This window comes from Babesia microti, chromosome II (assembly GCF_000691945.2).
Source record: "Babesia microti strain RI chromosome II, complete genome".
Taxonomy (NCBI): Eukaryota; Apicomplexa; class Aconoidasida; order Piroplasmida; family Babesiidae; genus Babesia; species Babesia microti.
In genome coordinates, this window is record NC_027206.1 from 308,283 (window position 1) to 332,255 (window position 23,973).

Consider the following 23,973-nt stretch of genomic DNA (forward strand, 5'->3'; position numbering starts at 1 on the left):
CATATATACATAATATTTTTTAGTCGGCATAAAATAAATCGTAATTCAACGGTGTATATACTTCTATTTTTATCCAAAATAAAATGCCTCAACTAATGACTGATGTGTTATGCGTCTTGTAACGTATTCAATTCGTAAATGAACTGTTTAAACGATACATTCAATCTTTATAATACGAATATCATGAATATATTAGGTAGGATAATCATATTTGGAAACGTTTGTATGATTTTATATCAAATATGTAAACTATGGTCGTGAGGTTACTTGTCCAAAATTGAAATGATGGTTGTATGTTGAATATATATATATATATTATGTGCTAAATTATATAAGTGTTAGTCTTTGGGAAATTTTTTAAGGAATATATTTTATATATTATTAATGCAGTGGCATGAAATTGTTATGATGAAGATTGTTCAAATAATTATTATTCAAAATTATATCATGCAAATTCATAAACTATCATTCATTCGTGTTAATTGCACAAAACATACTAAATAGTGCTAGTGTTATGGCAAGTTTAACAATTAAAACAATTAATTACAAGTTATTTGATGTTATCGTCTACAAAATCAATAATACCATGTGAAAATGGTTAGCCCGAAATTAGTGGCTTCTTCGGTAGCAAATCATAGGCGTGTTTTTTACCCAAGTTCTACGTTGGTAATAGTATGAAATATATATAACCAGTGCCAGATACATAAATTAATAACCAATACAGATCTATTGGTAGACATAAATTTATTTCCATGGTATCAATCAAACTAAAACATTTCCATACCTCATCTAGCTTATCGCGATCCATTTCCAGCTGGTCATTTACATAACCCTTGTGATCTGCCTGCTCATCTTTGGCCCATGTACAGTTAAGGACCTAAATTATATATTAGTTACCAGTCCTCCAACGAGACAACCATTAAGATGGCACATTGCAGCGATAGCGAATAGACGCTTGGAGTATGTTACAAATCCGTATTTCTATATTAATAATTTAATAACTATTCCAATCATTATCTTGCAAAAATAGCCATATTTACATATAAATATGTATATATAATTGTCATTGTAAACTAAAACATACCTTATGAGCTATCACGTTGACATACGTTGTCTCCCCGAAACGACGGAAAATGGACTCCCACTCCGAATGTGGAACCTCCGGTGCTACATTATTGATATATATTGATGAAGAGTGTATTAATGGCTCATCAATCTCGGGATTTCTAATACGATTATATTTTGTGTGAGTTGACACTAGGCATACAACAATTGGATTGCCCTTTACACATGCACCCTTCATTGAATTGTAAGCAGCCATCGCTTCGTCATCTGTGTGGTATTTTACAAATCCATAACCATAGCTTGTGCCTGTCGATTCGCTTTTTACAATCTTCATGACATTGTATTTACCCTAGCAGCAGATACATATTTAGAGAAGCATTTAACCAGGATCAACAACTCTTTGTCACCAACAACTAAATGAATAACATTCTTACACTCTGGTAGATTTCCAATGTATAGGTGATAACCTTCTAGTATCGTGTTTTCATCGAACCCAGCCTGTATGTATTCCATGACAACGTATAATAATAAATTCTAATGGAATCCTTAAATTTTAACTGAAAATTTGACCCTAAATTAGTTATATTAAAATATAAGATCAGATTTATCATTAAATTATAGCTTTTATATGAAATTATATTCGGGAAATATTTATAAATCAGATTAAAAGCATAATTAACAATTTCAAATCCAATAGATAAAAATATTATATATATAAGTTAGTTTATTGCCATTTTTTGCATTAAGGGAGAACTTTGGAAGAAACAATAAAAAGAGTTGATTAGCCTTAGGCGCTTACCAAAATTTGCACCGATTATAATCAATTTGCAAGATCTATTTTAAAATATTCATCAAATTAATGAATATAATACGTTTCAACTTTAATTATGTAAAAATGGAAGATAGTAGAGCTCAGCAAATTACCTTGCTAAAGTTAGCATCAACCTGATAAGTATGCCATACTTTATCAATGTGCCACACCCCCGCAATTAGTGTTAATTAGTGTTATTTAGACTTTACCGCTTCACTTAACTAACTAACTAACTAACACAATATATTGCGTGAAAATTGCAAAATACCTCAACACATCCAATGAAATTATTATGTAATTGACACTTAACCGGTGGAAAAGCAATATAAGGTATACATGGAATTAGTACGAAAGGACACTAGTTATGCTAGTGAGATAGGGGATGAATCAGAGTACACACCCCTTGAAAACGATCTAACCCCTCAAGTTACTGGAATTGGTGGCGCTGAATTAACTTTTTCCAAGGGAAGAATCCGATCTCTTCACTTGTACAATTTTAAGAGCTACAAAGGCCTAGTACAAGTGGGACCTTTTACTCAGTTCTGTGCCATTGTAGGCCACAATGGTTCGGGTAGACTACTGAATTATGTAGGCAAATCAAATCTATTGGATGCTATCGCGTTTGCTTTATGTATTAAATCACCTAATTTTAAAGGTATAAAAATGACATGTATTGAAAATTCGAAATTTTTTCCATAAAAATAGTTTTTCTATTTTTAAACTAAAAAATCATCCAGGGTCCCTATCTGATGTAATATCCAAGTGTGATGATGAATTACCTGCTGCATACGTTGAAATCCACCTTACTGACTCCCCCGAAGCTATATTCAGACGCAATGTTACTTCAAAAAATGTAGTTACTTATTTTATTAACGGTAAACCGGTCACACTCAAACAATACCACGAGGGACTACTTAACTACAAAATAGATATGATTGGAAATTCAAGTTTGATATTCCAAGGTGCAATAGGTAATGTTGTACAGAGGAATCCGGTGGACATGGCTAAGTTATTCGATTCCATTAGTGGCAGCCATCTATTAGATGCTCAATATAGGGAATTGAAGAACAGTATTGATAAACTGGACGCTGAGTATCATGACATGTGCGTGAGGAAAAATCACTTGGAGAAACAGGCTAAAAGGTATAGGCAGATGTCAAACAATGAAAGTGAATTTAAGAAATTGTTGACTAGACAGGTATCTATCAGAACATTTAGAACGATTTGCTTGCAGAGAAGTACCGGTGGGAGATCAAGAAACTTGATGAAAAGATTGCAACATTAAAATCTTCAATTTCCAATAAAAGGTAGGCATTTGTTTTTAAATTAATCATCAGTGCAATTTTTCTTACTTAGACGTGAAATTGATGAGTTGATATGTGCTATGAGATCTAGGAGAGTTGAAATAGATTTGCTAGAGGATCAAAGAATCGAGAGGGAAAGAGAGTTTAGCGAATTACAGGAGAAGAAACTCGAAATGAAACGCCAAAAAATATCAATGAAGTTGAGGAACGAACGCATTAAGGCTGAAAAACTAGCCCTTGAAACAGCAAAAAATGAAGCAATTACCCGAGCACAATTCACTAAATCGGCGATTGATACCGCCCAAAATAATGTCAATTCACTGAAAGACGAACAGATAAAACTCACTGGTAAACTGGAATCGTTGGAAAGTGATTATATCACGGATAATTTTTGCAAAATATCGTCTAAAATCGACTGGGAGTTGTATCGCACCATCGAAAGCCATTTATCAACCAGTTTGGGTGAAGAAAGGATGATTTTACGTACTTTACAGCGAAAATTAGAGGGAGAAAAAAGGGAATTAAAATCTGCAACAAATACGTTACAAGGGGAGGTGAAAAAGTTGAACGAATTTACCGATAAATCTGGGAAATTGGAGATGCTATTCAACGAGCTACAACTACGTGTAACCAAGATTGAGTGTGAAATGACTACATCCCAAAAAACTCTCCAATTGACGACATCCAAAATTGAAGTAATCATATATTTATTTTAGGGACTTAAAGCTGAAATAAGAGATAAGGAGAGGGCTTTAGCTGAGGCTAGAAATCTGTCCAGCCTATCTGATTTGTACCGCGAGGAATTGTCTATTAACCACGAGAGACAACAGGTAGTAAGGAGGATGATGGCATCGGTACCAGGTGTCTGTGGATTGCTGAGCACATTATTTCAAATTGAAACAGAAAAGAGCATCGTTTTGAAGGCACTATCGTCAAATTTGAATTTGGTAGTAGTTTCGGATTATGATACATCATTGGTGAGCAATTTAAAAAATATTCTTTTACAAGAATATTTAATTAAATAATTTCATAAAAAAATTCAACATTAATACAGCGTTGTATTGACTGGCTTAAACAATGCAAGCGCTCCTACAATGGATACTTGGAACTACTCTCATTGGACAAGATATCTTCAACCTCAAGGCGGAAAGACGTTCGTAACAGACGTGACCACCGATATCTCATAGATTGTATATCATTTGAGGAACGTTACAATGCCTTATTTGAACATTTTTTGGGTAATTACATCATAGTCAAAGACTTACAAGCTGCATATTCAATGGACAATAACCAACATAACAGTGGTATAGTATTTATTACTGAGCGCGGTGAAATTGTCAGGGGAAAAACAATTACCTTTGACGTCGGAAATTCTGATCGGCTAATGAAGGAGTTTGATGTATCTAATTTTGCCGCTCGTAATGAGAAAGTCAAACATTTGGAAGTGGAATTGGGGGAGCTTGAGAATAGTCTTCTCCAGAGCGAAATGGATTCTCACAATCTGTCCAACAAGATCGAGAAGTTCAAATGGGAACTCAAAATAGCAGTGTCAAAGTTGGACGTATGTAGAAAGCCTGTAGATTTTAACCAGCAGAATACGCTCATAATTCAGGAATCGATAAAATCATGGAGTATTAGAGTTGATCAACTGAACACAAATATCCGTGGTTTGGAAGAGCAAATTGAAGTGGTTAATAAGAGGATTGAATTGGTGGAATTTGAGGCATTTCGACCTTTATCGGAATCATTGGGAGTGGATAATATCGCTAAAATACACCGGGGAAATCTGGAAATGATGCATAAAAGATCTACAGAGATAGATAGAATAAAAGCCAGGTTGGCACAGATTCCCACTGAAATTGACGAACTTAAATCGGAGATAAACAAATTAAACCATAAACTCAGTAATATTCAGGAGGAAATTGATGTTATTGTAACTAATAGCACAAATGACAGTGTCAATTTAGATACTACTGAACTAACTTGTATGGACCTAGATGATACTACCAGTGATTGTGAGGACAATAGCAGTATTTACAACAATGATAAGCATTTAGACCAATCACTAGTAACACTACAGCAGAAAGATTTCGAAGATGGTAAGAGGATGGAAGAGTTGAAGCTGAGTCTAGCTGCATCAGAGGCCAATCTTGAATCTCTGACATCTGATCGTGCAAATTTGGCAATCAAAATTAAAACTGAAGTTGGAGAAAGTGTTTTGGATGATAGTTTGAATTTTATGAGTGAACCTAACACTAGGGAGCTGGAACGGGTTCAACGTAGGCTGGATGAACTTTGTGGTTATGGAGACTATAGCTTCGAATTATCTCAAGTTGAGTCAACACTTAGTGATTTAAAGGGCGATATTTTGAGGATAAAAAAGGCAATAGATGACTCAAAAGACAAATTCTACCAACTTCGTCAGCGAAGGAAGACAATATTTATGGATTTCTTGTCCCAAATAAATCGCACAATACCACACATATTGCACACATTGTTCAACATAAGCAACTCGAATAACATATATACTCAATACTGCGAGAATATACTTTACATAAACAACACAATAGATCACTCGGTAGATGAAGAACCATTCTATTGTCCAATCCACTACAACTTTTCACCAAACTGCTACAACTTAGATATTTCAGTTCAAAGTGGAGGGGAGAAGTCCCTTGCGGGGTTAGCTTTGATTTTAGCGTTTCAAAAGGTCAAAGGGACACCTTTTATTGTGCTGGATGAGATAGACGCATATGTGGACGCATATTACATCAAAGGGATCTTGAAGTACTTCAATGAATGCGACAGACAAATAATTGCCATATCTCTAAGGGATAAGCTGTTTAACCAAGCCGACAGTTTAATTGGGGTCTTTAAAAACCGTACCACGGCCATATCTAAAACTGTCACTCTCAACCTCACCAAGTACCAATCTGCGGAAACAGATGATGTTATGTGCATCGAAGATAGGGGTTCAAGAAGTTGCCAATCTGTAACACCTTTTATGTAATACGAAGTGCGGATAGTGGAGTGATCTTTTGACAGTTTAAATTAAGATTCCTAGAATAAAAGATGTAATCTTGTAGTTTATTATTGTAATTTAAAATTTTTTTTTCCGAAAAACGTCGTAATTTATAATTAATTTTCCCTAGTTAAAAAATTCATTCTGAAAAAATGTCAATATATTTTATGTGCTAACCAACACGGTCCCTAGGAATCAACCTAAGATTGCTTCCATACTTAAGAAAAACAGCAGCTACATAATAATTCGTTTACTGGCAGTCTGTGATGGATTAACACCAATGCCATCTGCCGTGATACAAGCACAGGTTTCAGGATTCACCTTGAACTGTATGACGGAATGATTACTTCTTGGGCCGAAAACTTAATAACAGCAGAAAAGGGAGTAGATTCTGGGACAGAAAGTCTAAATGCTGTTTCACTTACACCTTGAACGGCTGCCTAGAGTCTGATGCGAGTACTATTTTGAAGGTGACCTTGCTACATTAAGTTACAATATTAATGTTTAATTAATTTCATAAATGAATTAAAATTCAAAAGATTGGAATTTGAAACATACCCCTCTTCAGGTTCCTGTTTAGACATTGCCAGGACAAGTATACAATGCACGATACAGTGTCATAGTTTATATCGGGCACTTTTAAAATTGTGATAATGATCTCAAAATTTTTAAATGTTAACACTAGAAATTAATTATTATTTATTTTTGAAAAACTAATACATTACAAAATAAGTGCACAGGCTACATTCATTTATTAAGAATTATATCTTTATAGTATCAACTGAAAGATCGCATAATCACTATTTACCAACAATCAAATCTATTTTCAGCGTTTTCTGTAAAATGATTATAGATGTTATATATATATATATATGTTAATTATAATGCTACCAGGTGCCTAATAACGATATTCAATACTGTACATGATTAGTAATCATGACATACGATCAAAAAATAACTCTAAGAAGCTACACCCATGTATCCATGTGTATAGAATTCCATGCGATAATTAAAATAAAAAAATCATAAATATAAGTTATACAAGTTAAAATATAAAAAATGCATAATAGCTTCAACCAATTAAGGTTGTTATTCATTATCATCATTGATAATCCATTTGTTTAGACACTCCAAACTCTCAGAAAATGAAGCAAAATTATCCCCATTCTGATAAATATTCCCAACCAACTTAACAAATTCACGTACATCCAATGAAATTTGTGTCTTAAGCAAATCAATGTTTGTAGTAATAGTCATCTCTGATTTAAACTTAAATTTCAAACTTTCGTTTTGGCGCAATGCAGCCTCTACAATATCATCCAATTCCCTGTCGTAATCCTTGGCCACTTTTTTAATTGTTATGTCCAAAATTATCTCGAGAACTTCTTTGTTGATGGATATGGCAAAGTCGACGAATGAACTGAGTGGTACCATGATGAATGAAACGAAAGAACTAGGTGCGGTTGGTTTGATGCAGTTTGCTAATCTAAATTGGGAAGGCAGCGTTTTTATGAACTGAAAAGTGACGCTACAATTCTGGAAGATTTCATCTGATACATATTCCACCTGGAATCATTTATTTGACTTACTAATTCAGTAGATACTTTATCCAGGGTAGAAACAGCCTCTTCAAGGAAAGAATATGAAATTGAAGTAAGCTGATCGACAAACTCGCTAATAGGAATTGTTGTCTCTTGGGACTTGGCATCTGTGCTCATTTGTTTAATCTTCTGTAGTACGGACTTTGGATATTCAATGTGAGAGAGTAGGGCATTAGATATTTTGCCATTTTTAGCAAATAAATGAGTCAATTCCTTCAAATCTGACAGAAGATATACTGCGTGAGAAGGAGTTATGCCCTGAGGCCATGTTTCATCACCGTCAACCTGGCACTCCTTCATCTCTCTCTCCCAGAAAACAAACGAACGCAAATGGCTCGTATATAGTTGGATCAAGTCTGAAATTACTCGTGCCATCAATGGGTAATATTCGAAAAACCGGAGTGTTTCTGTTATCTGCATGCATCCCCTAATCAACTCGTCAGAGGTACTTAAATATAGTTTCATTTCATGATCATTTAAAACATCCACAATATCCTGCGGTGATATGCTGTCGTGTAGTGTTTGGTTATGCATCCTCTCAATTATGCTATTTGTCAGAGATTGTAAAAGTGGCGATATGCAAAGGGCATTTGCAACTGATTTAGGGATATCGGTGCCCCTCCAGATTGCAATTGATGAAGGGCCAGCTAGTGCCTCTACTGAATCTAGTAACTTTACAATAGTTCCAACAGCCTTTAAGAATGGTTCCTTATATACAGGGGCAAATATGTACCGAAAGTGCCGTTCAATTGTGCTGAATATTTGATTACCCAATATCGAAGCCAAATCGCAAACCATGACTTCTGAGCCTTCATAAGTGGCCAATTTATCCAAAAATTTATTAACCGATCCGCCATTTAATTCTAAAAGTATATTTTCGGCAAATTTTTGGAATTCGTTAAATTGCTCCTCCGGTCCAGCATCTAAAGCTGCTGTACTTCCTAAACACTTTTCAATAATATCATGAAATAAAGTAAGGAAGGTGGGCATTGATTTTTTTGGCGATAATGCGTAGTAGCACTTTAACAAATTCAAGAAATTGTTTAAATCATTGGAATCTGTAACATTGTTCTTACCAAAATTATCAACTCTTATTATTTTTGATTTTAATGATTTTTGTACCATTTCTAACATAATTTTTATTGACCAATCTGAAAACTGTTCCAAGTTGTTTAATGATTCACACAATTGACCTATCGCAGTAGTAATTATATCATCATCAGCTACCACGATTGTGGCAGTACTAGTATTTGGTAATAAAATTTCTTGCAAATTGTCGTTAACATTCTTCAATTCCTGAATACTTTGCCTACTCTTGCCTATTTCAATTGCAATGACCCTCAAATATTCCACATTTGACAAATTGAATGTTTTCCCAGAGTTCACATTTGTTCTTGAACCCGCCAAATTTAGGGAATTTGCATCATTTATATAATAGGGGGTAGTATATATATATGAGTATGGTGATAAAGTATTATTATGATACTTATCGCTGTCATTATCTTCTATCTGATCCTTAAGTTCACTGCAAATATCAATGAAATGGCGCGTTGTAAATAATATTGATGAGATTACACTTTTCACAGCACTTAACTTCCTTTTTGTATCCAATAATCTTGAAATTGTACGTTCCAATTTTTCAAGTTTACCAGTAACACCTTTAATCTGGCTTGCTGTTGTCGAAAGTCGTGTGCTAACCGACTGCAATTGTTTGGATGTACTTTGTACGTGCTTTTGCAGTGGCGTAGTGTGCTGGAGTGAAGATTCTATTAGGTCTGAACCACGATTTTCTGCAGCCTGAAGCAATGCTTCGAATTCCAACTTTAATTTCGTCAAAGTGCATCCAATGCTTAATCTCTGCACTATCAACATGCCTGGGTGTTCAAGCTCTACACCTATCCTATCCAGCCATTTTTCGTCCATAACACCAGAGGCAGAATTTGTATTCATGCCACCCACATAAGTGTCTAGCTTATCTATATATGCCTGTTAATTTTCCCCTATTTTTAAAATTGTTTTCCCATATACTATACTAAAGTGTCACCTTTATTGCCCACACAATTCACCACTACACAGGCCACTATCGTTAGGTGATTACTATTCATGGAGTGTGACGATTTGGATGAAATTATGAGACTATCAGATGCAGACGTTAAAATACGCTGCAATATGATTGAGTCGGAGACTAGTATTCTTAAGAGCGAAATCAACAGAATAAAGTCGCAGTTAAAGATACTACAAGATCGCACTAAGGAGAATGAGGACAAGATACAGCTCAATAAGCAATTGCCATATCTAGTATCCAATGTGATAGAGGTTTGTATTCTATTTAAAACTGTAACGCATTTTAAGTGTCTCATTCATATCATCATATCAATTTATGTCAATATAGTATTTACCAATAAATAGTTTATCATTATTGTGCTAAAATAGTTACTTGAGTTAACTCCTGATCAAACGGATGACTTGGAGCCGAGAGAATCCAAAATGGACACAAAGGATAAATGCATAGTCATAAAGACATCTACTAGGCAAACCATATTCCTACCTATAATAGGCCTGGTACCCGCCTCAGAACTCGCTCCTGGTATGAAATAATTGCTTATATAGGCGACTTAGTCGGGGTTAATAAGGATAGTTATTTGATCCTAGACAAGTTACCTCCGGAATACGACACTAGGGTCAAGGCAATGGAGGTTTGTGAGAGGCCCATCGAGGATTATACGGATATTGGTGAGTCATTATATTGAAAATTTAATTGGCACATAATGCTAAATTACCATTACTTGGTTAAATTATTTCATTTTTGTTGGTTAATTATGCAAACAGCATAATTTATCTACATGAGTCACAAATGTGCAATGCACTTTGATTCACTATTAGTTTTGGCGATGTGATTCTTGTATTTGCGATTTATTATTGTTTAATGACATTTCTAAAAAATTTTAAAACATTATTTAACAGCTAAATGATTTACACAACTGTTTAATCATTATGGCTTGCTAATTCATTTTTCAATATGTATTTAGAAAATTCTTTTATACACAGTTTTACTACTATAAATATAACAATATACAACACTTATTTAGGCGGATTGGATAAACAAATAGAGGAATTGATTGAGGCAATAGTTCTGCCAATTACACACAAGGAAAGGTTTGATAAGGTTGGTATTAAGCCACCTAAGGGAGTATTAATGTATGGTCCTCCGGGGACTGGTATGTTTATATGTTATATAGGTAAAACACTTCTGGCTCGTGCATGTGCAGCACAAACCAAAGCCACATTCTTAAAACTTGCAGCCCCTCAGTTGGTACAAATGTTCATTGGCGATGGAGCTAAAATGGTCAGGGATGCATTTAACTTGGCTAAGGAGAAGGCACCCACAATTATCTTCATAGATGAGTTGGATGCAATCGGCACTAAGAGATTCGACTCTGAGTTATCTGGAGATAGGGAGGTAAATTATACTGCTATTTAGGTCCAACGGACTATGCTGGAACTACTTAACCAATTGGATGGGTTTAGCAGTGATGACAGGGTTAAAGTAATCGCGGCAACAAATCGTCCAGACTCTTTGGATCCTGCTCTACTGCGTTCAGGTAGATTGGATAGAAAAATCGAATTACCTCATCCAAATATTGAAGCTAGGGCACACATATTCCAAATACATTCAAGGAAGATGAATGTCAATAAGGGTAATAAGTTACTGATTCAGAAACAAACTTTGACGAATTAGCACGTTCGACTGACGATTTTAATGGCGCACAAATAAAGGCTACTTGCGTGGAAGCGGGGATGGTAGCATTGCGCCGTGGAGCCACCGAATTGTTTCATGAAGATTTTGTTGAGGGAATTGCTGTTGTACAGGCCAAGAAAAAATCCCCCCTCAACTATTTTACTTGACACTCACAAATGACAGGCCTACCGCATATTTTAATTCATAGCTCCAATATTCACGTATTAATCTTGCACGATTTATTATCACTATGCCTATATATACCTTATGTAATTGGTGAATGGCGATATGTGCCGTATCTCCTGTATAAATAATACACTATCCACTGGTACATAATATAAATTGATAATAATGTAATAGTCTAAAGTGCAAGCAATAGTAATGTATAAGTAGAATGGTTACAGAACCCCTTCCACTAGAGGAGTAAACCTAAATAAGTTTTCTAGCTTACTGTTCTGGCTGTTGCTTTAATTCGTCCAAATTTGTGCATTTGTTCACAAAAAAGGTGAAAATGACCCATATACTGCATTAAAACTTTTTACTTGTAGATGCTAAACAGTAATATAACACTGAATAAGGCAGATGAAAGGAGTTTGATTGCTAAATAAGCCGTGTACCTACGTCTCTTTTGTATTTTGTAGATAGCAATCACTTCGGATTTTTCTTCATTGTTCAAATTTTTTATCCTGTATCACTTATACAACTAACTCTGGGGGCAATTCTTCCTTGGAAACTTCCTCAGATTCTCCCTCCGTCTCTCCCAGATGCGGGACGAATGGCAAGGAATCGTAAAAGCTATTAGCTAGTAAGTTAGTTGAATGGAATGGTTTGTTGAACTTTGAGTGTGCAATTAGTGGGGTTTTGCGTTTTAAATTCATTTTTTCTGGGGAAATTTTGTGTTTAGATAGTCGTATTGCATGGATAATTTCATTGTCCACCTGATTCTTTTTTTCTGGATTTTTATCCGCGCTAGCACTGTTATTCGATTGTTTACCAACAATAGAACTACTACTATCTTGGGTTGGGGCTATCGTCAGGGGATTTGCATCGCTTTCCGGTTTCGGCAAAAAGTGAACTACTTCCGATAGTTCCGCTACAATCATGGCTTGTAATGCGATTCCGACTATTGATACACATAGGTAAATGAATGTTATGAAGACCGATTTTTTTGCTGCAGAAATTATGCTAATTCATGAACCATTTACCCTAATGAACAAGCGATTGTGAAGAAGATCAGAATGGCGTAGGCAAGGGTTAGTAATGATGGGCGAAGGTAGCTTATGATGAAGAACATACATACGCCAATACCCAGTTGGCTCAAAGCAATTATGAACACTCCCTATATTAGAATTGTAAATTATACATAGTAAATGCAATGAAGTGGTATAAAGGGTAATTTATTGTAAGCAACCCGATAATTTATTGATGATAACAACATCAAACGCAAAATTTACAATGCATTGTTTACACATTCAGGTAACATTTAGGTATATAAAACTTTTAGTTTCCCAAAACAATCATAACAATACACATATATAATCCATACGTGGAAATATTATTACAAAAACCTAGATATGTCTAACCAACAATGTTTATGACATTTGTGAACAACTGTGATGATGTGTAGAGTTATTTCATGTAAAATACACATAGGACTATGTAAAAGTGGGAAAATGATGTAGTTACCTTCCTAATTGAACAGAATCCTAAGAAACTGTTGGCCTTCAACACACTCCAATCCATGTGTGTAGTGGGGTGTTGTTGTTCATGGTACACCAGCTCACCCATAGACTAAACTTTTTGCTGAAATATAATATTTTTGTGCGTCAATTTGCAACAATGCTTCATGGTTTAGCAACTTCCTCAGTGAGTATTCATTTTATATGGTATTAAACGTAAAAAACTGTACCTTTTCATACTTTCAAATTATAATGTATAGATTAACATAGCCATATGTAACAATAGTACCAACCTTGTCGGACAACTACGCATATATACTAAAGAATCCTGAATCCAATTCATCATTATGCATAGACCCTGCGGAAGCGGATAAGGTGGTTCACTTGGCAAATCAAAATAAACTAATACTTGAGGCATGCTTATGCACTCACAAACATTACGACCATAGTGGTATCTACTAGTGGTTATTTAGGTGGAAATGAGAAGATCAAAAAATTGGTGCCTGGGATTAAAGTATACGGGTCTAGTTATGAACCGATCCCAGGATTAACAAATAAAGTTAGTGACAATGACACGTATGAGATTGCCGGATTTAATGTAAAATGTATAAGAGCAGAATGCCATACAATTGGGCATATTATGTACTATGTTACACACAAGAATTTTAAGGAACCAATAATATTCACTGGAGACACTATTTTTATAGCTGGTTGTGGAAGGTTTTTCGAGGGAAATGCTAAAAAGATGCTGGAAATTACAAACAATTTTAAACGACTACCCCCAGAGACACTAGTGTATTGCGGACACGAATATACTGTCAAGAACCTCAAGTAAAAATCCCCATCATTCAGGTTTACCAATGAGCTGGAAAATGGGTCTAACCCAAATGTACTACATGCACTTGACATCGCCATGAAATTGAGGTGCGAGGATAAGCCTACGGTGCCATCTACGATAGCTCAGGTATTATATTATTTATATTATATCCAACTTACAAACGCCAGTCATGATAAGTTTCTATACATACAAAATTTTATTATAGAAGGAAGCACATTCATATAGGAATTACTGCATAACCCTTTTTTGAGAGTTTCTGAGCTTAAAAGGTTATTTGGAGATGTTTCTGATGAGGATGCCATGAAGAAGATCCGCCAAATGAAGGATGTCTATTGATTATTTAGCATATTAATTTTTTTATTGACCCTATCTACTGTTTTTGTTTGTTTTTTAAAAAAAATTAACAATTCAAATGCATCTAATTATCGCACATATTATTATTAGCGAATATACAAGGACGTTGCAGCAGTCAGATTTAATATGATATACTATTGTCGTAACAACGCATAAATATACCATTAATGGCATAAAAATCAATGATAATGTATACGATTTCTAAACGCCCACATTGTGACTATGACTAATGGTTGTGCGTTGTTAGTGAAAAATTAAATGATTAAAATCTGTTATTACTCATGAAAACATGCCATATCGAATTTATCGCAGCATAAAGTGTTGGGAATGATATTTGTGTGAGATTATTTCCGGAAAGAAATAGTTTTTTACAACAGAAAATAACCAACATCTACCGCTGCCATGTGGTTACTAAGGCAGCTTATTTTTTAATAGTAGAAATAACCTTCTTTGGCAATCCACTGGGAAGACTAGCCTCAATTTTGTTGGCTCTAGCCTGATTGGTGACCACAAAGGTGTATAGGAAGCGGGAGCATCTAGTCTTAAACTTGGTAACAAAATTACCATTTCTAAGTTTCTTCTTAACAACTATAATCCCCTTTGCATCCGGGCGCTTTAGGGTGGTTAGGAAAGTTTTGACGTCCTTAATCTCCTTCGCCATCGCAACACAACTATTAGACGCCCCACAACAAAAACTCGCCATTATAAATATTGTGTAACACATAATTAGAATTCGTAATTATGGCTGTTAAGCTAAAAATTGTGTAAATACTAGATAATTATTGGTGTGACAAATCAGATCGGGAGTCCGCATAAAGTTAGGGTAACACTGCGAATGACATTTTCCCATTCTCATCATGAAGTCACACTTTCTAACAAATTTTATAGAACCACAACGCCGTTTTATATGTATTAGGCTTTAAATACAACCCGATCTCTTCATTTGAAGAAACTGTCCAAAAGCGCATTAGCTACTAGACACGTCATACGACGTAACAGTGTAAAGTCCTAGTAATAGTTTCTTTGAAATATATTTTCAAAGAAACGTTAAAACAAGTCATATGTCAATCAAGACGCATGACATTTAACCAACGATCTTACCAACCCTTATTTTGTTTAGTCGAATAGGGAGAATCCCATATCATCATCCTCCTCTTCTTCCTCCTCATCCTGTTTATTAGCACTGTCATCTGCAGCAGCTGGAGCTGAACTCGGCGCAACAGATGCTGCCCCTACAAACGCGCCAGGGTTATCATAGGCATATTTGATTTTCTCCATTTGGGGAAATATAAAATCAGTTTCTAGCCCAACGGCCACGAGATTCTTGAAGGCTTCCACAATCGAATGCGATATAGAGAATTCGGTTGGGAAACCAGTGACTCTGGCGGCGGCGCTGGTAAAATTTATGCCCTTGATCATTTTTTCCATAATTTGTTCATCTGTAATGTCCAACACCGATGCACTGTATAATTGACCTCTATCGTAGACCTTTTCCACCTTCAACCCATACGAAAATGGCTTTATATTCAATTTCTGCAGCAATGTAGCTGAAGAAGCAGTTACTTTTTCGTTTGCCTTGATGAGATGTACATCTGATTGGATTTCAATTTGCCCCTTAAAAATTTTGGTAGATATACCCAAGGCTTGGAAGAAAGACGTCTGAGATGGATCCATGCCAGTAGGCCCAGCGGGGACGAAAACATCGCAGGGAGCGATTACACCCTGGCGCGCTGGAGCTGGGACCTTGTTATTGATAATAATACCCCTAACCTCCATGGGATCTGCGATGCAAATGACGAATCCAATGTTAAGCTTAATATGAGGGATTAAGTTTTCAGTCCCAGAGCCTGGCGGAATTGACTTCAAAGCTTTCCTCATCATAGTATTTTTTCCCATCAGTACATACGCTTTGCCACGCAAGGAATATCTAATTCCGGCTAATTGCCTTGAACTAACGTGGTCCGCGTTCACAATCAGAAGTTGGGGATAAGTTTCAACAAGATTCACCAACTTTTCCATATATGCCTGCTTCTTCGCAGCTTTCGCGGGGCTAGGCATTTTGTAATACAATTGTATTTCTGTTGTGAACTGACTAGAAAAGGTGTTGCGAGCAGTTACCGTTATACTGTTGTGTGGGGTGGGAGGTCTTTGCCCAGTATCCATGTATAGAAGGATTTCTTTTTAAATGTTACACAAATTTGAAGAGGCAGTCTAGATCGGTATACACCTACCCATTTTATTCGCTCATTTAAGGTTTTACTGTAGGATTTTGCTTAGTTGTAGACACAAAGTATGTTACACAGTAGATACACGAATTACATTTGCAATTAATTTCGATTAATTGCAAATATTTGATTTTTATTTCCCCTAACAATTTATATCTCTCCATTTGTACAGAAACCTATCTCACTTGCTATTACCAATGGACAAATATCGTACATTGAAACAGAAACATGGTATAAATCAATTCATTTAGCTGTGTTAAAGGAGGCTTATTTGAGTTTGGAGGATAATGTTAAAATTTTGACTCAAAACTCTGAAGCCCAATCGATAGAATACGATTCCAAAATATCCAAGTTAAATACAACATTAAGCGATAAAGATGAACAAATTAAATCGCTACAGAATGAGCTCACCAGTTTACAGGAGAATAAACAGGTTTTAGAACAGAAACTAACACGTTATATCCAAAATGAAGAGTTAAAGACCACATCTTTTAACGAATTAAGTACTAATGTTGGCAGAAGGTCCATATATGACGATTCAATTGATAGCATGTACGAGGTATTTAATTGTTTTAATGAATATTTTATTTTAAATGATCAAAAATTTGAATAATTTTTGATCATTTCATACTATAATTCACATACCTAATTAAGATATCTTCCCGCACCAATACGACACAATGTATAAATTTCAACAAGACATTAAGCAAATTCTTAGCGCTACTAAATGAATCTATGCAAGATAATCAACATACAGTACCAATCGAGGGAAACGTTAGAGTAAAGATTATGCGGGGAAAAATGGGAATTTTGGATGATGGATTAGATAATTTGGGCTCACTTTCAGCGTTAAATCTGGATTTGTTGAGATATATAGATAAAATGAAGTTACATGTAAGTGTAGTTTATATTTAGATATGGGACATTGTAACTAAGCTGCAAGATAATATTTCGCTAGAATTGACAAGTGAATTGATCAAATCATTACGCTTGTATCTAACAATTGAAGAGTACCTGTTTCCTGATATGCAAAATTTCAACATTTCAATCACCGACAAGACGTGCAAGATTGTCTCTAAAACCACATCATTAATGTATGTTTGTTGAACTAATTTAGTAAATCTTTGGCCAAGCTAAATAAAATCATGCACAATCTCACAAACACACTATCACTCATACACCAAATAATTAGTGTTTATGACATAGATGACCGGATAAAATTATTTACATGGAGTAGATGTGAACAATTGTTGAATGAGATTAATAGTACAGTCAAAAACATCGCAGAGTGCGTATCGCATAGGATGTGTCTTCCTAAAATTTGCAATGGAAAATTTTTACCCTTAACTGGGGGTACCGAGACGCTAATGGAATTATATGAGCTTTTAAGTGGAGTGCCCGATTTAAATATGAATGTTGCAATCGTACTATCAACCAATGTTACCGAATTTCAAGTATCTGCTGATGAATTATTGTGTGAATGGATAAGCAAATTAAATAATACGCCACATTCCATCAAAGATCACGCAGTTGATACAGCAAACACGAGTATCAATGAAAAGCTTCGTATTAAAGAGCTGGAAATTTCATTAGCAGAGTGTGAAACACAGGCTTTTATCGCGAATTATCAGAGAAACTCACTCATAGCATACTTGAATAATATTAGTGAAATCGTTAGTGATTTGGACGGCAGTCACCCCTGCATTGGGTCCTTTTCAAGTGGATTTGATGGAGAGGAATTAATCGATTTATCCACCGCAAGCAAAAAATCAGATTCCGCGTGTCACAAAATAGATTACCTAATTTCGCCCTTATCTTTGCCCCTAAATAATAACAATTCCAGCGAGCTAGCCGGTTATGTGACAACACTGGTAAAGGATGGCATGGCATTGGCTGAAGATAAAGCCAAAATAACAAATGAGTTGGCAGATTTGCGTGCGGAATTGAGTAAGGAGAGGGAGAGGAGAGAGGCGGCGGAAGAGAGTTGTAGGGCCAGTATACATGAACTGACCAGGCATTTGGGCACCATGGAATTAACTATAATGGATTATGAAAATAAGTTATCGCAACTAAGAAAGGGGCATTAGCCAATTTTAATAAACATTAAATAATTGTACACTAGTCACCATTCACTTAGCTAAATAGTTAAAATGAAATTTGACAAGAGAGAACTGTATAGGGATCTAAAATCTAGCAGAGATTTGAGTGACAGGCTAAAAACCTTCTTGCCCTTAATTAAGCAATCAAATGATGCAATAAAAGCTAATCCAGACACTTTATTACACTCTGTAAGCGATTATTCAGTGGAGCCACTGTGCAATCCTTCAATAGATTTGGTTGAGGATGAGCGTATCACAATGGGTAAATAAAAGCTAATTTAGATATCCAAATGGGCGTGTTTGATGTAAATGATGATATTGAAAAAAAGTTGGTATCTATGAACGACATAACAGTCGTGCATTTGGAAGATACGGCGGAATTGAAAGAAAATATGGACCCTCTAATTACAGAAATTAGTTCGGAACAATTCGAAACATAATTTTTTGTAAAAAAAAATCAATATTGGAACAAAGTTAGTTAGAAATAGGTGCTACGACAGGTGTGACGATGGGGTGTGCAGTATATACCCTCAGTATCAATTGCCTACTTTACGACAATTTTGAAACTTCACCATACAACCTTTCAAAAATGACCTTACAAAATAAGCTGAAAGAAGCATTTCTAATTTTTGACAGGAATGGAATGGGAACATTGGACAAATCATCGGCACTAACGGCACTTCATTCTGTTGGCTTAGTGCTGAACAGCGAAACCCAATCCAAAATTGATGCTATGAATATGAACGAATTCATAACCTTCGGAGAAGAGTTAGCCAAGGCAAATACCCCGGAAAAGTGCATCCAAGATATCATAACGAATTTAACTGCGAACAAGAAGACAATCAGCGTCAAAGATTTTGAGCATGTAGCGTCTGCGATTAGTTGTATAAACGCCGCAGATTTGAAAGCATTTTTGGCAGTTGTAAATCCAAATGATGCTAGTGTTGTCAATCCTGCAAATTTGTTAGCACAATTGTCAAATTGATTTAACTGTTAGTCAAAATCGATAAACGGCAAATAATTTGGGTTAGTCAGAGGCATCGTCCCTGATTATCTAAATTAGATATAATATCACCTCCTGTAATTGTATTGAAATAGTGTATTTTTGATCTTTCTTGATTGGGTATCTGACAAATTTACAGTCCACTCGCATTCGGATCTGTGTGAGTTTAAGCATATTATTTTTTATTTGATTTTTTTAGAAATTTATTATGCATCAATTTAAAACTATCTTAATACCTGTTCCAATGCCCCTGCTATTGTGCCGCAAATGACGTTCGAATACTCCAAATCACCGAGCGAATCCGACATTTCAATAAACATTTCCAGTGGATTATCTTCAAATGTAATGTGATACAAATTTTTCTCCTCATCCACAACTTCAGAATTTGCGTTAATACCTAAAAACATCTTGAACCCAACCTTAGCAATTGCTTCGACACTTTCTTTAAATGATTTGCATGAGAAGGAACCGGCCTTAGATAAGTATTCGTCGATTAATCTCGAGCCTATATTTTGCCCACTAAATTAGCAACTAAGTACATTTTGAACAGCTTTTGATTGACCCCGTCCACAGAAATATTGTCTTTGACAATTTGCGCGACTAAAGCGCCATATGTCAAAGCCAGAAATTCTCCATTCTAAATTAAACTATGCATACAGCCTTTTCTGATTTGAAGTAGACAGTTTCACCTAATTTTGTGAGTCTGTCTTTGGCCATTAGCAACTATTCATAAGAAAAGATAACGCATTTGCTGCACAACATCACATCATACTACAACAGCCCTACACCTATTGGTGCAGTAACATGACCCAACGAATTATTATTAAATAATTTGACAATGAGTATTCATGCGAAGAAAATTGTAATAGATACAGGTGCTTACATGCGGGCCACTCATTTAGATCGCTACGGCGAAAGATTACATACTACGCAAAAAGTAGCGTTGGAAATACAAAAGTTCAAAGATGACCCTGCTCTATCATGTTTGAGGTCAATTGAAACTATAAATATTGAGGATCCTGAGGATTCCGATCTGGAACTAGTTAGATCATTTGCCAAAAGTACTGGCGATTTACCTTTTTTATCTCAGGCAGACATATCTGCTATCGCACTAACATATAAATTTTTTAGGCAAGGAGGAGGTACTATCAATTTAAACCCTAAGGAAAATATTGAAATTTTACCAACAAAATTTGCCAATGATAGTGTAAAATCGAAGGGTAAATTTGAATGCAGTGGGTTTGGGTTTAACAAGTGGATAACCAAAAAAAATTTAAATAACTTACCTGGTGACTTGAGTTCTGATTCCAGCTCAACGAATTGCATTGTTGCTTGTATGACAACTGATTATTCGATGCAAAATTTATTGTTGCATATGGGATTATCAGTCATTACAGTGAACGGCTTGGCAATTAAAACCGCGAAGCGCTGGGGCCTGATCTGCCGTGCCTGCTACTTTGCCACTAGCAATTCTACATTGTTGTTTTGCGAAAAGTGTGGGCATAATACATTGGACAAGATTGCCATTAATATATCAAAAGATGGCATTGTCACTGCAATTGATAAGCGAAAGTATATAAACACCAGGGGCACAATTTATTCAATCCCAAAGCAGAAAGTTGGAAGGCATGCCAATAACCTTATATTATCACAGGATCAAATGCTAATGCCTGGGTTCATCCACAACATGCGTGCGAATCAGCACAAGAAAAAGGATTCAATTGAGCACTTAAACTTGGTGAGCCATGCATCAGTTTGTTTTCACATTTATTTATTATATATTTTTTGTGAAAATATCTTAAAAGATTACAGCTAATTTAGAATGGAGCAATAGTAGATATGGTTAAAAGTTATGAAAAGCCCAGGAATCCTGTTATGCATGGGATCAAGATAGGGTTTGGGAAGGGAAATCCAAATTCCAATATGTGGGTTAAGAGAAACAGGTTTAAATATTAAATTTTTAGTTTTTTGTCAAAATTTACACTCCAACACTAGTATATCACGCTCACACAGATGATGTATGTCTATGTGATTGCCACACATTAATTTATGGCGGGATCCCATCGATAATATAGTTGTTACTTTGATATTAATATACTTAACTATTTCTATTAATAATTAGACATATCTATATCACCCTATGCATTACTGTATAATGTCGATGTGTAATATCACTATCGTAACATTAATCTGTGTACACATGATAAATGTAGCAAATTGTAGTACCAATGGTAGATGTGTCATGATAATTTAGTTGAAGATGAACTTTTTCCATTTGAAGACCTCCCCCCTCTTTGGTCCGATCACATGAAAAGTGCTAAACAGACGTTAGAAAACTATCCCAATCCATTCCAAAACTACAAGGCTTGCAACAGGAATTACCCTAACTCATATTTGTGTGACCCGGGTAAGCATAGTTCTCAATGGCAGCATTTTATGGCGAAATATGGCATTTACTTAGGTGGAATACTCGAGGAGTATGAGGCCGACAAGATAGAAGGTAATCACTAAAATGATGGCCAGAGATTCTCAGCAAGGAGCGGAAGAATTCTAATCATTTTTGCAGTGATTTTGGAGATGTTCCATATCAGTAATTTTCATATTTATTCAGATTTGGAGTCGGCATAGCCAGCGACGATTTGAAAAGCGATAAGGAATTGCTGGCCACTGAACTTTGCAGCAGATGGTCTCTTAGTCACTCTGGCTGCAACGATGGAATTATGTTAGTTTTATTTCCTTCCAGTAAGGAAATTGTTTTGCATTGGGAAAGCGGAGTAGAACCAATAATTAATGCGAAAATTGCCTCCGCTTTCTATCGGATGTGTAGGAACGAATTAGCCACTAGAGGATTTGGTCAAGGGGTTGAAAAGTGCGTCAAATTTATTGCAAATGTAAGGCTTTGATTATATGAAAATATTCTAAATTAAATTTGGAATTTTAAGTATGACTAATGCAGCGTCTAAGCGGCGAAACATTGCCGATTGAAGAGACGATGAGGAAGTAAGCAGCAAAAATGACTCAGAATTGTATTCCTAATAATTGCCACAGTTACGGCTCTATTTTACATAACTTGTATGTTTGCAGGTAACACCACGGCAATATTCAGTGATGGTAGATAGGGCGTTATAATTGGGTGTTATAAGGACACGATAGTGATTTTATGTAGATCTGCATATAATTTTACATAGTAACTGTTAAATGGGCTTATAATATATGGAATGTTTTTTTCAACGTATATTTTTGGTATTTTCCTTGTAAATGCAATAGGATGCGGTGACCGCGAGTCCAGGCTGGGAACATTATAGACGTGATTTATATACAAATTTCACGATTCAGATGTATTACTATGGTACATTATGTTACAAAATATGTGTAAATTTTATATTATGCACAATAACCACTGTAGGCCAATCTATTTCAGTCTCATACGTTCACGAGCTTAAAGAAGCAAGCAGGCCCTTATGGTTATCGCGGCTTAGCAAATATGCCAATGCAAGCAGGATTACGAATCATTCGTCATTCATAAATTATGGCAACATTTGCATGATCAACAAGCAAAGGGTACCCATAGACACAAAATTGATTAGGAAATTTGCAAGGAATATCAAGCGGATTCTCAAGTGGGTTTGAAGTTACTTAGAATCCCTCATGTAAAAATCTCCATAAAGTTTGTAGATATGGATAACATGAGACAATTATACAAAGTTCATTTTGGAAAGGATAAATCAGGGGACATAATATCTCTACGCATTTTACCCAAACTGCACCATTTTGGAACAAATTCACCAGAATCTCGACGGGGGGTTGATGAACGCAGCGGTGGTAAACTTCTGGGCCATATGTTTATGCGGGGCAAAATTTACATTTGTCCAGAATATATTAATGAGCAAAAAGATATTATTCCAAGCGATGACGTTGAGATGCTAGGCGTGGCAAAATCAGTAAGAGAAGCTAGGGACATATCCATGAAGATAGGCTACCTGCTAGTGCACGGAATATTGCATCTAATTGGTCACGACCACCAACGAGATGAAGATTTCAACAATATGCTAAAGATGGAGGATTACGTAATTTCCAGGCTGAATATATCGAATAATCCATTAGTTTAATAAATTGAAATAATCAATTATGATAATTAAATGAGATATTTAATTGTAATGTTTATTTGAGATATTTAATTTTCTTAAAAAACTTGAAATAGACGAGTGAACACTAATATTGATAAATAACCCA

The 23,973-nt window shown here is 35.5% G+C and overlaps 16 protein-coding genes across 16 annotated transcripts; 9 read left to right on the forward strand and 7 right to left on the reverse strand.

Moving 5' to 3' along the window:
• Positions 599–1,578, reverse strand: BMR1_02g00830 (Polyadenylate-binding protein RBP45C; the record flags this gene model as incomplete). The annotated part of the gene is made up of 6 exons (XM_021483095.1): positions 599–658; positions 785–877; positions 898–981; positions 1,085–1,393; positions 1,414–1,478; positions 1,500–1,578. 6 exons carry the CDS (start codon positions 1,576–1,578, stop codon positions 599–601), a joined length of 690 nt encoding a protein of 229 aa, XP_021338057.1.
• On the forward strand, positions 2,213–6,190 carry BMR1_02g00835 (structural maintenance of chromosome 1; the record flags this gene model as incomplete). The annotated part of the gene is made up of 7 exons (XM_021483096.1): positions 2,213–2,447; positions 2,469–2,531; positions 2,614–3,074; positions 3,095–3,183; positions 3,233–3,875; positions 3,897–4,157; positions 4,235–6,190. The coding sequence occupies 7 exons, from the start codon at positions 2,213–2,215 to the stop codon at positions 6,188–6,190; spliced, it is 3,708 nt and encodes a 1,235-aa protein (XP_021338058.1).
• BMR1_02g00840 (Ubiquitin fold modifier 1 protein) lies at positions 6,375–6,786 on the reverse strand (the record flags this gene model as incomplete). Its single annotated transcript, XM_012792488.1, has 5 exons — positions 6,375–6,436; positions 6,457–6,529; positions 6,550–6,607; positions 6,628–6,681; positions 6,761–6,786. 5 exons carry the CDS (start codon positions 6,784–6,786, stop codon positions 6,375–6,377), a joined length of 273 nt encoding a protein of 90 aa, XP_012647942.1.
• Positions 7,292–9,753, reverse strand: BMR1_02g00845 (hypothetical protein; the record flags this gene model as incomplete). The annotated part of the gene is made up of 2 exons (XM_012792489.1): positions 7,292–7,768; positions 7,792–9,753. 2 exons carry the CDS (start codon positions 9,751–9,753, stop codon positions 7,292–7,294), a joined length of 2,439 nt encoding a protein of 812 aa, XP_012647943.1.
• Positions 9,907–11,709, forward strand: BMR1_02g00850 (26S proteasome regulatory subunit T5; the record flags this gene model as incomplete). Its single annotated transcript, XM_012792490.1, has 7 exons — positions 9,907–10,119; positions 10,237–10,390; positions 10,414–10,536; positions 10,893–11,021; positions 11,043–11,263; positions 11,285–11,501; positions 11,522–11,709. 7 exons carry the CDS (start codon positions 9,907–9,909, stop codon positions 11,707–11,709), a joined length of 1,245 nt encoding a protein of 414 aa, XP_012647944.1.
• On the reverse strand, positions 11,941–13,330 carry BMR1_02g00855 (hypothetical protein; the record flags this gene model as incomplete). Its single annotated transcript, XM_021483097.1, is given in 7 exon segments — positions 11,941–11,971; positions 11,994–12,065; positions 12,085–12,142; positions 12,164–12,228; positions 12,251–12,727; positions 12,748–12,881; positions 13,229–13,330. The coding sequence occupies 7 exon segments, from the start codon at positions 13,328–13,330 to the stop codon at positions 11,941–11,943; spliced, it is 939 nt and encodes a 312-aa protein (XP_021338059.1).
• Positions 13,310–14,395, forward strand: BMR1_02g00860 (hydroxyacylglutathione hydrolase; the record flags this gene model as incomplete). Its single annotated transcript, XM_012792492.2, has 5 exons — positions 13,310–13,408; positions 13,492–13,672; positions 13,695–14,052; positions 14,074–14,185; positions 14,285–14,395. 5 exons carry the CDS (start codon positions 13,310–13,312, stop codon positions 14,393–14,395), a joined length of 861 nt encoding a protein of 286 aa, XP_012647946.2.
• Positions 14,835–15,074, reverse strand: BMR1_02g00865 (large subunit ribosomal protein L38e; the record flags this gene model as incomplete). Its single annotated transcript, XM_012792493.1, has 1 exon — positions 14,835–15,074. The coding sequence occupies one exon, from the start codon at positions 15,072–15,074 to the stop codon at positions 14,835–14,837; it is 240 nt and encodes a 79-aa protein (XP_012647947.1).
• Positions 15,075–15,529: 455 nt separating this feature from the next.
• Positions 15,530–16,576, reverse strand: BMR1_02g00870 (large subunit ribosomal protein LP0; the record flags this gene model as incomplete). Its single annotated transcript, XM_012792494.1, has 1 exon — positions 15,530–16,576. One exon carries the CDS (start codon positions 16,574–16,576, stop codon positions 15,530–15,532), a length of 1,047 nt encoding a protein of 348 aa, XP_012647948.1.
• On the forward strand, positions 16,836–18,725 carry BMR1_02g00875 (hypothetical protein; the record flags this gene model as incomplete). The annotated part of the gene is made up of 5 exons (XM_012792495.1): positions 16,836–16,869; positions 16,890–17,197; positions 17,293–17,532; positions 17,554–17,732; positions 17,756–18,725. 5 exons carry the CDS (start codon positions 16,836–16,838, stop codon positions 18,723–18,725), a joined length of 1,731 nt encoding a protein of 576 aa, XP_012647949.1.
• Positions 18,726–18,788: 63 nt separating this feature from the next.
• BMR1_02g00880 (hypothetical protein) lies at positions 18,789–19,177 on the forward strand (the record flags this gene model as incomplete). The annotated part of the gene is made up of 2 exons (XM_012792496.1): positions 18,789–18,999; positions 19,020–19,177. 2 exons carry the CDS (start codon positions 18,789–18,791, stop codon positions 19,175–19,177), a joined length of 369 nt encoding a protein of 122 aa, XP_012647950.1.
• Positions 19,178–19,245: 68 nt separating this feature from the next.
• On the forward strand, positions 19,246–19,722 carry BMR1_02g00885 (hypothetical protein; the record flags this gene model as incomplete). Its single annotated transcript, XM_012792497.2, has 1 exon — positions 19,246–19,722. The coding sequence occupies one exon, from the start codon at positions 19,246–19,248 to the stop codon at positions 19,720–19,722; it is 477 nt and encodes a 158-aa protein (XP_012647951.2).
• Positions 19,765–20,457, reverse strand: BMR1_02g00890 (Trafficking protein particle complex subunit 3; the record flags this gene model as incomplete). The annotated part of the gene is made up of 5 exons (XM_021483098.1): positions 19,765–19,791; positions 19,813–19,896; positions 19,977–20,259; positions 20,280–20,377; positions 20,398–20,457. The coding sequence occupies 5 exons, from the start codon at positions 20,455–20,457 to the stop codon at positions 19,765–19,767; spliced, it is 552 nt and encodes a 183-aa protein (XP_021338060.1).
• Positions 20,579–21,696, forward strand: BMR1_02g00895 (NOB1, RNA-binding protein NOB1; the record flags this gene model as incomplete). Its single annotated transcript, XM_012792499.1, has 2 exons — positions 20,579–21,478; positions 21,562–21,696. The coding sequence occupies 2 exons, from the start codon at positions 20,579–20,581 to the stop codon at positions 21,694–21,696; spliced, it is 1,035 nt and encodes a 344-aa protein (XP_012647953.1).
• Positions 21,881–22,869, forward strand: BMR1_02g00896 (BmGPI6, Conserved protein, unknown function; the record flags this gene model as incomplete). The annotated part of the gene is made up of 8 exons (XM_021483099.1): positions 21,881–21,971; positions 21,995–22,147; positions 22,202–22,240; positions 22,264–22,330; positions 22,352–22,631; positions 22,697–22,740; positions 22,763–22,824; positions 22,847–22,869. 8 exons carry the CDS (start codon positions 21,881–21,883, stop codon positions 22,867–22,869), a joined length of 759 nt encoding a protein of 252 aa, XP_021338061.1.
• Positions 22,870–23,076: 207 nt separating this feature from the next.
• On the forward strand, positions 23,077–23,849 carry BMR1_02g00897 (holo-(acyl-carrier protein) synthase, putative; the record flags this gene model as incomplete). Its single annotated transcript, XM_021483100.1, has 2 exons — positions 23,077–23,360; positions 23,381–23,849. The coding sequence occupies 2 exons, from the start codon at positions 23,077–23,079 to the stop codon at positions 23,847–23,849; spliced, it is 753 nt and encodes a 250-aa protein (XP_021338062.1).
• Between the last annotated feature and the right edge of the window lie 124 nt (positions 23,850–23,973).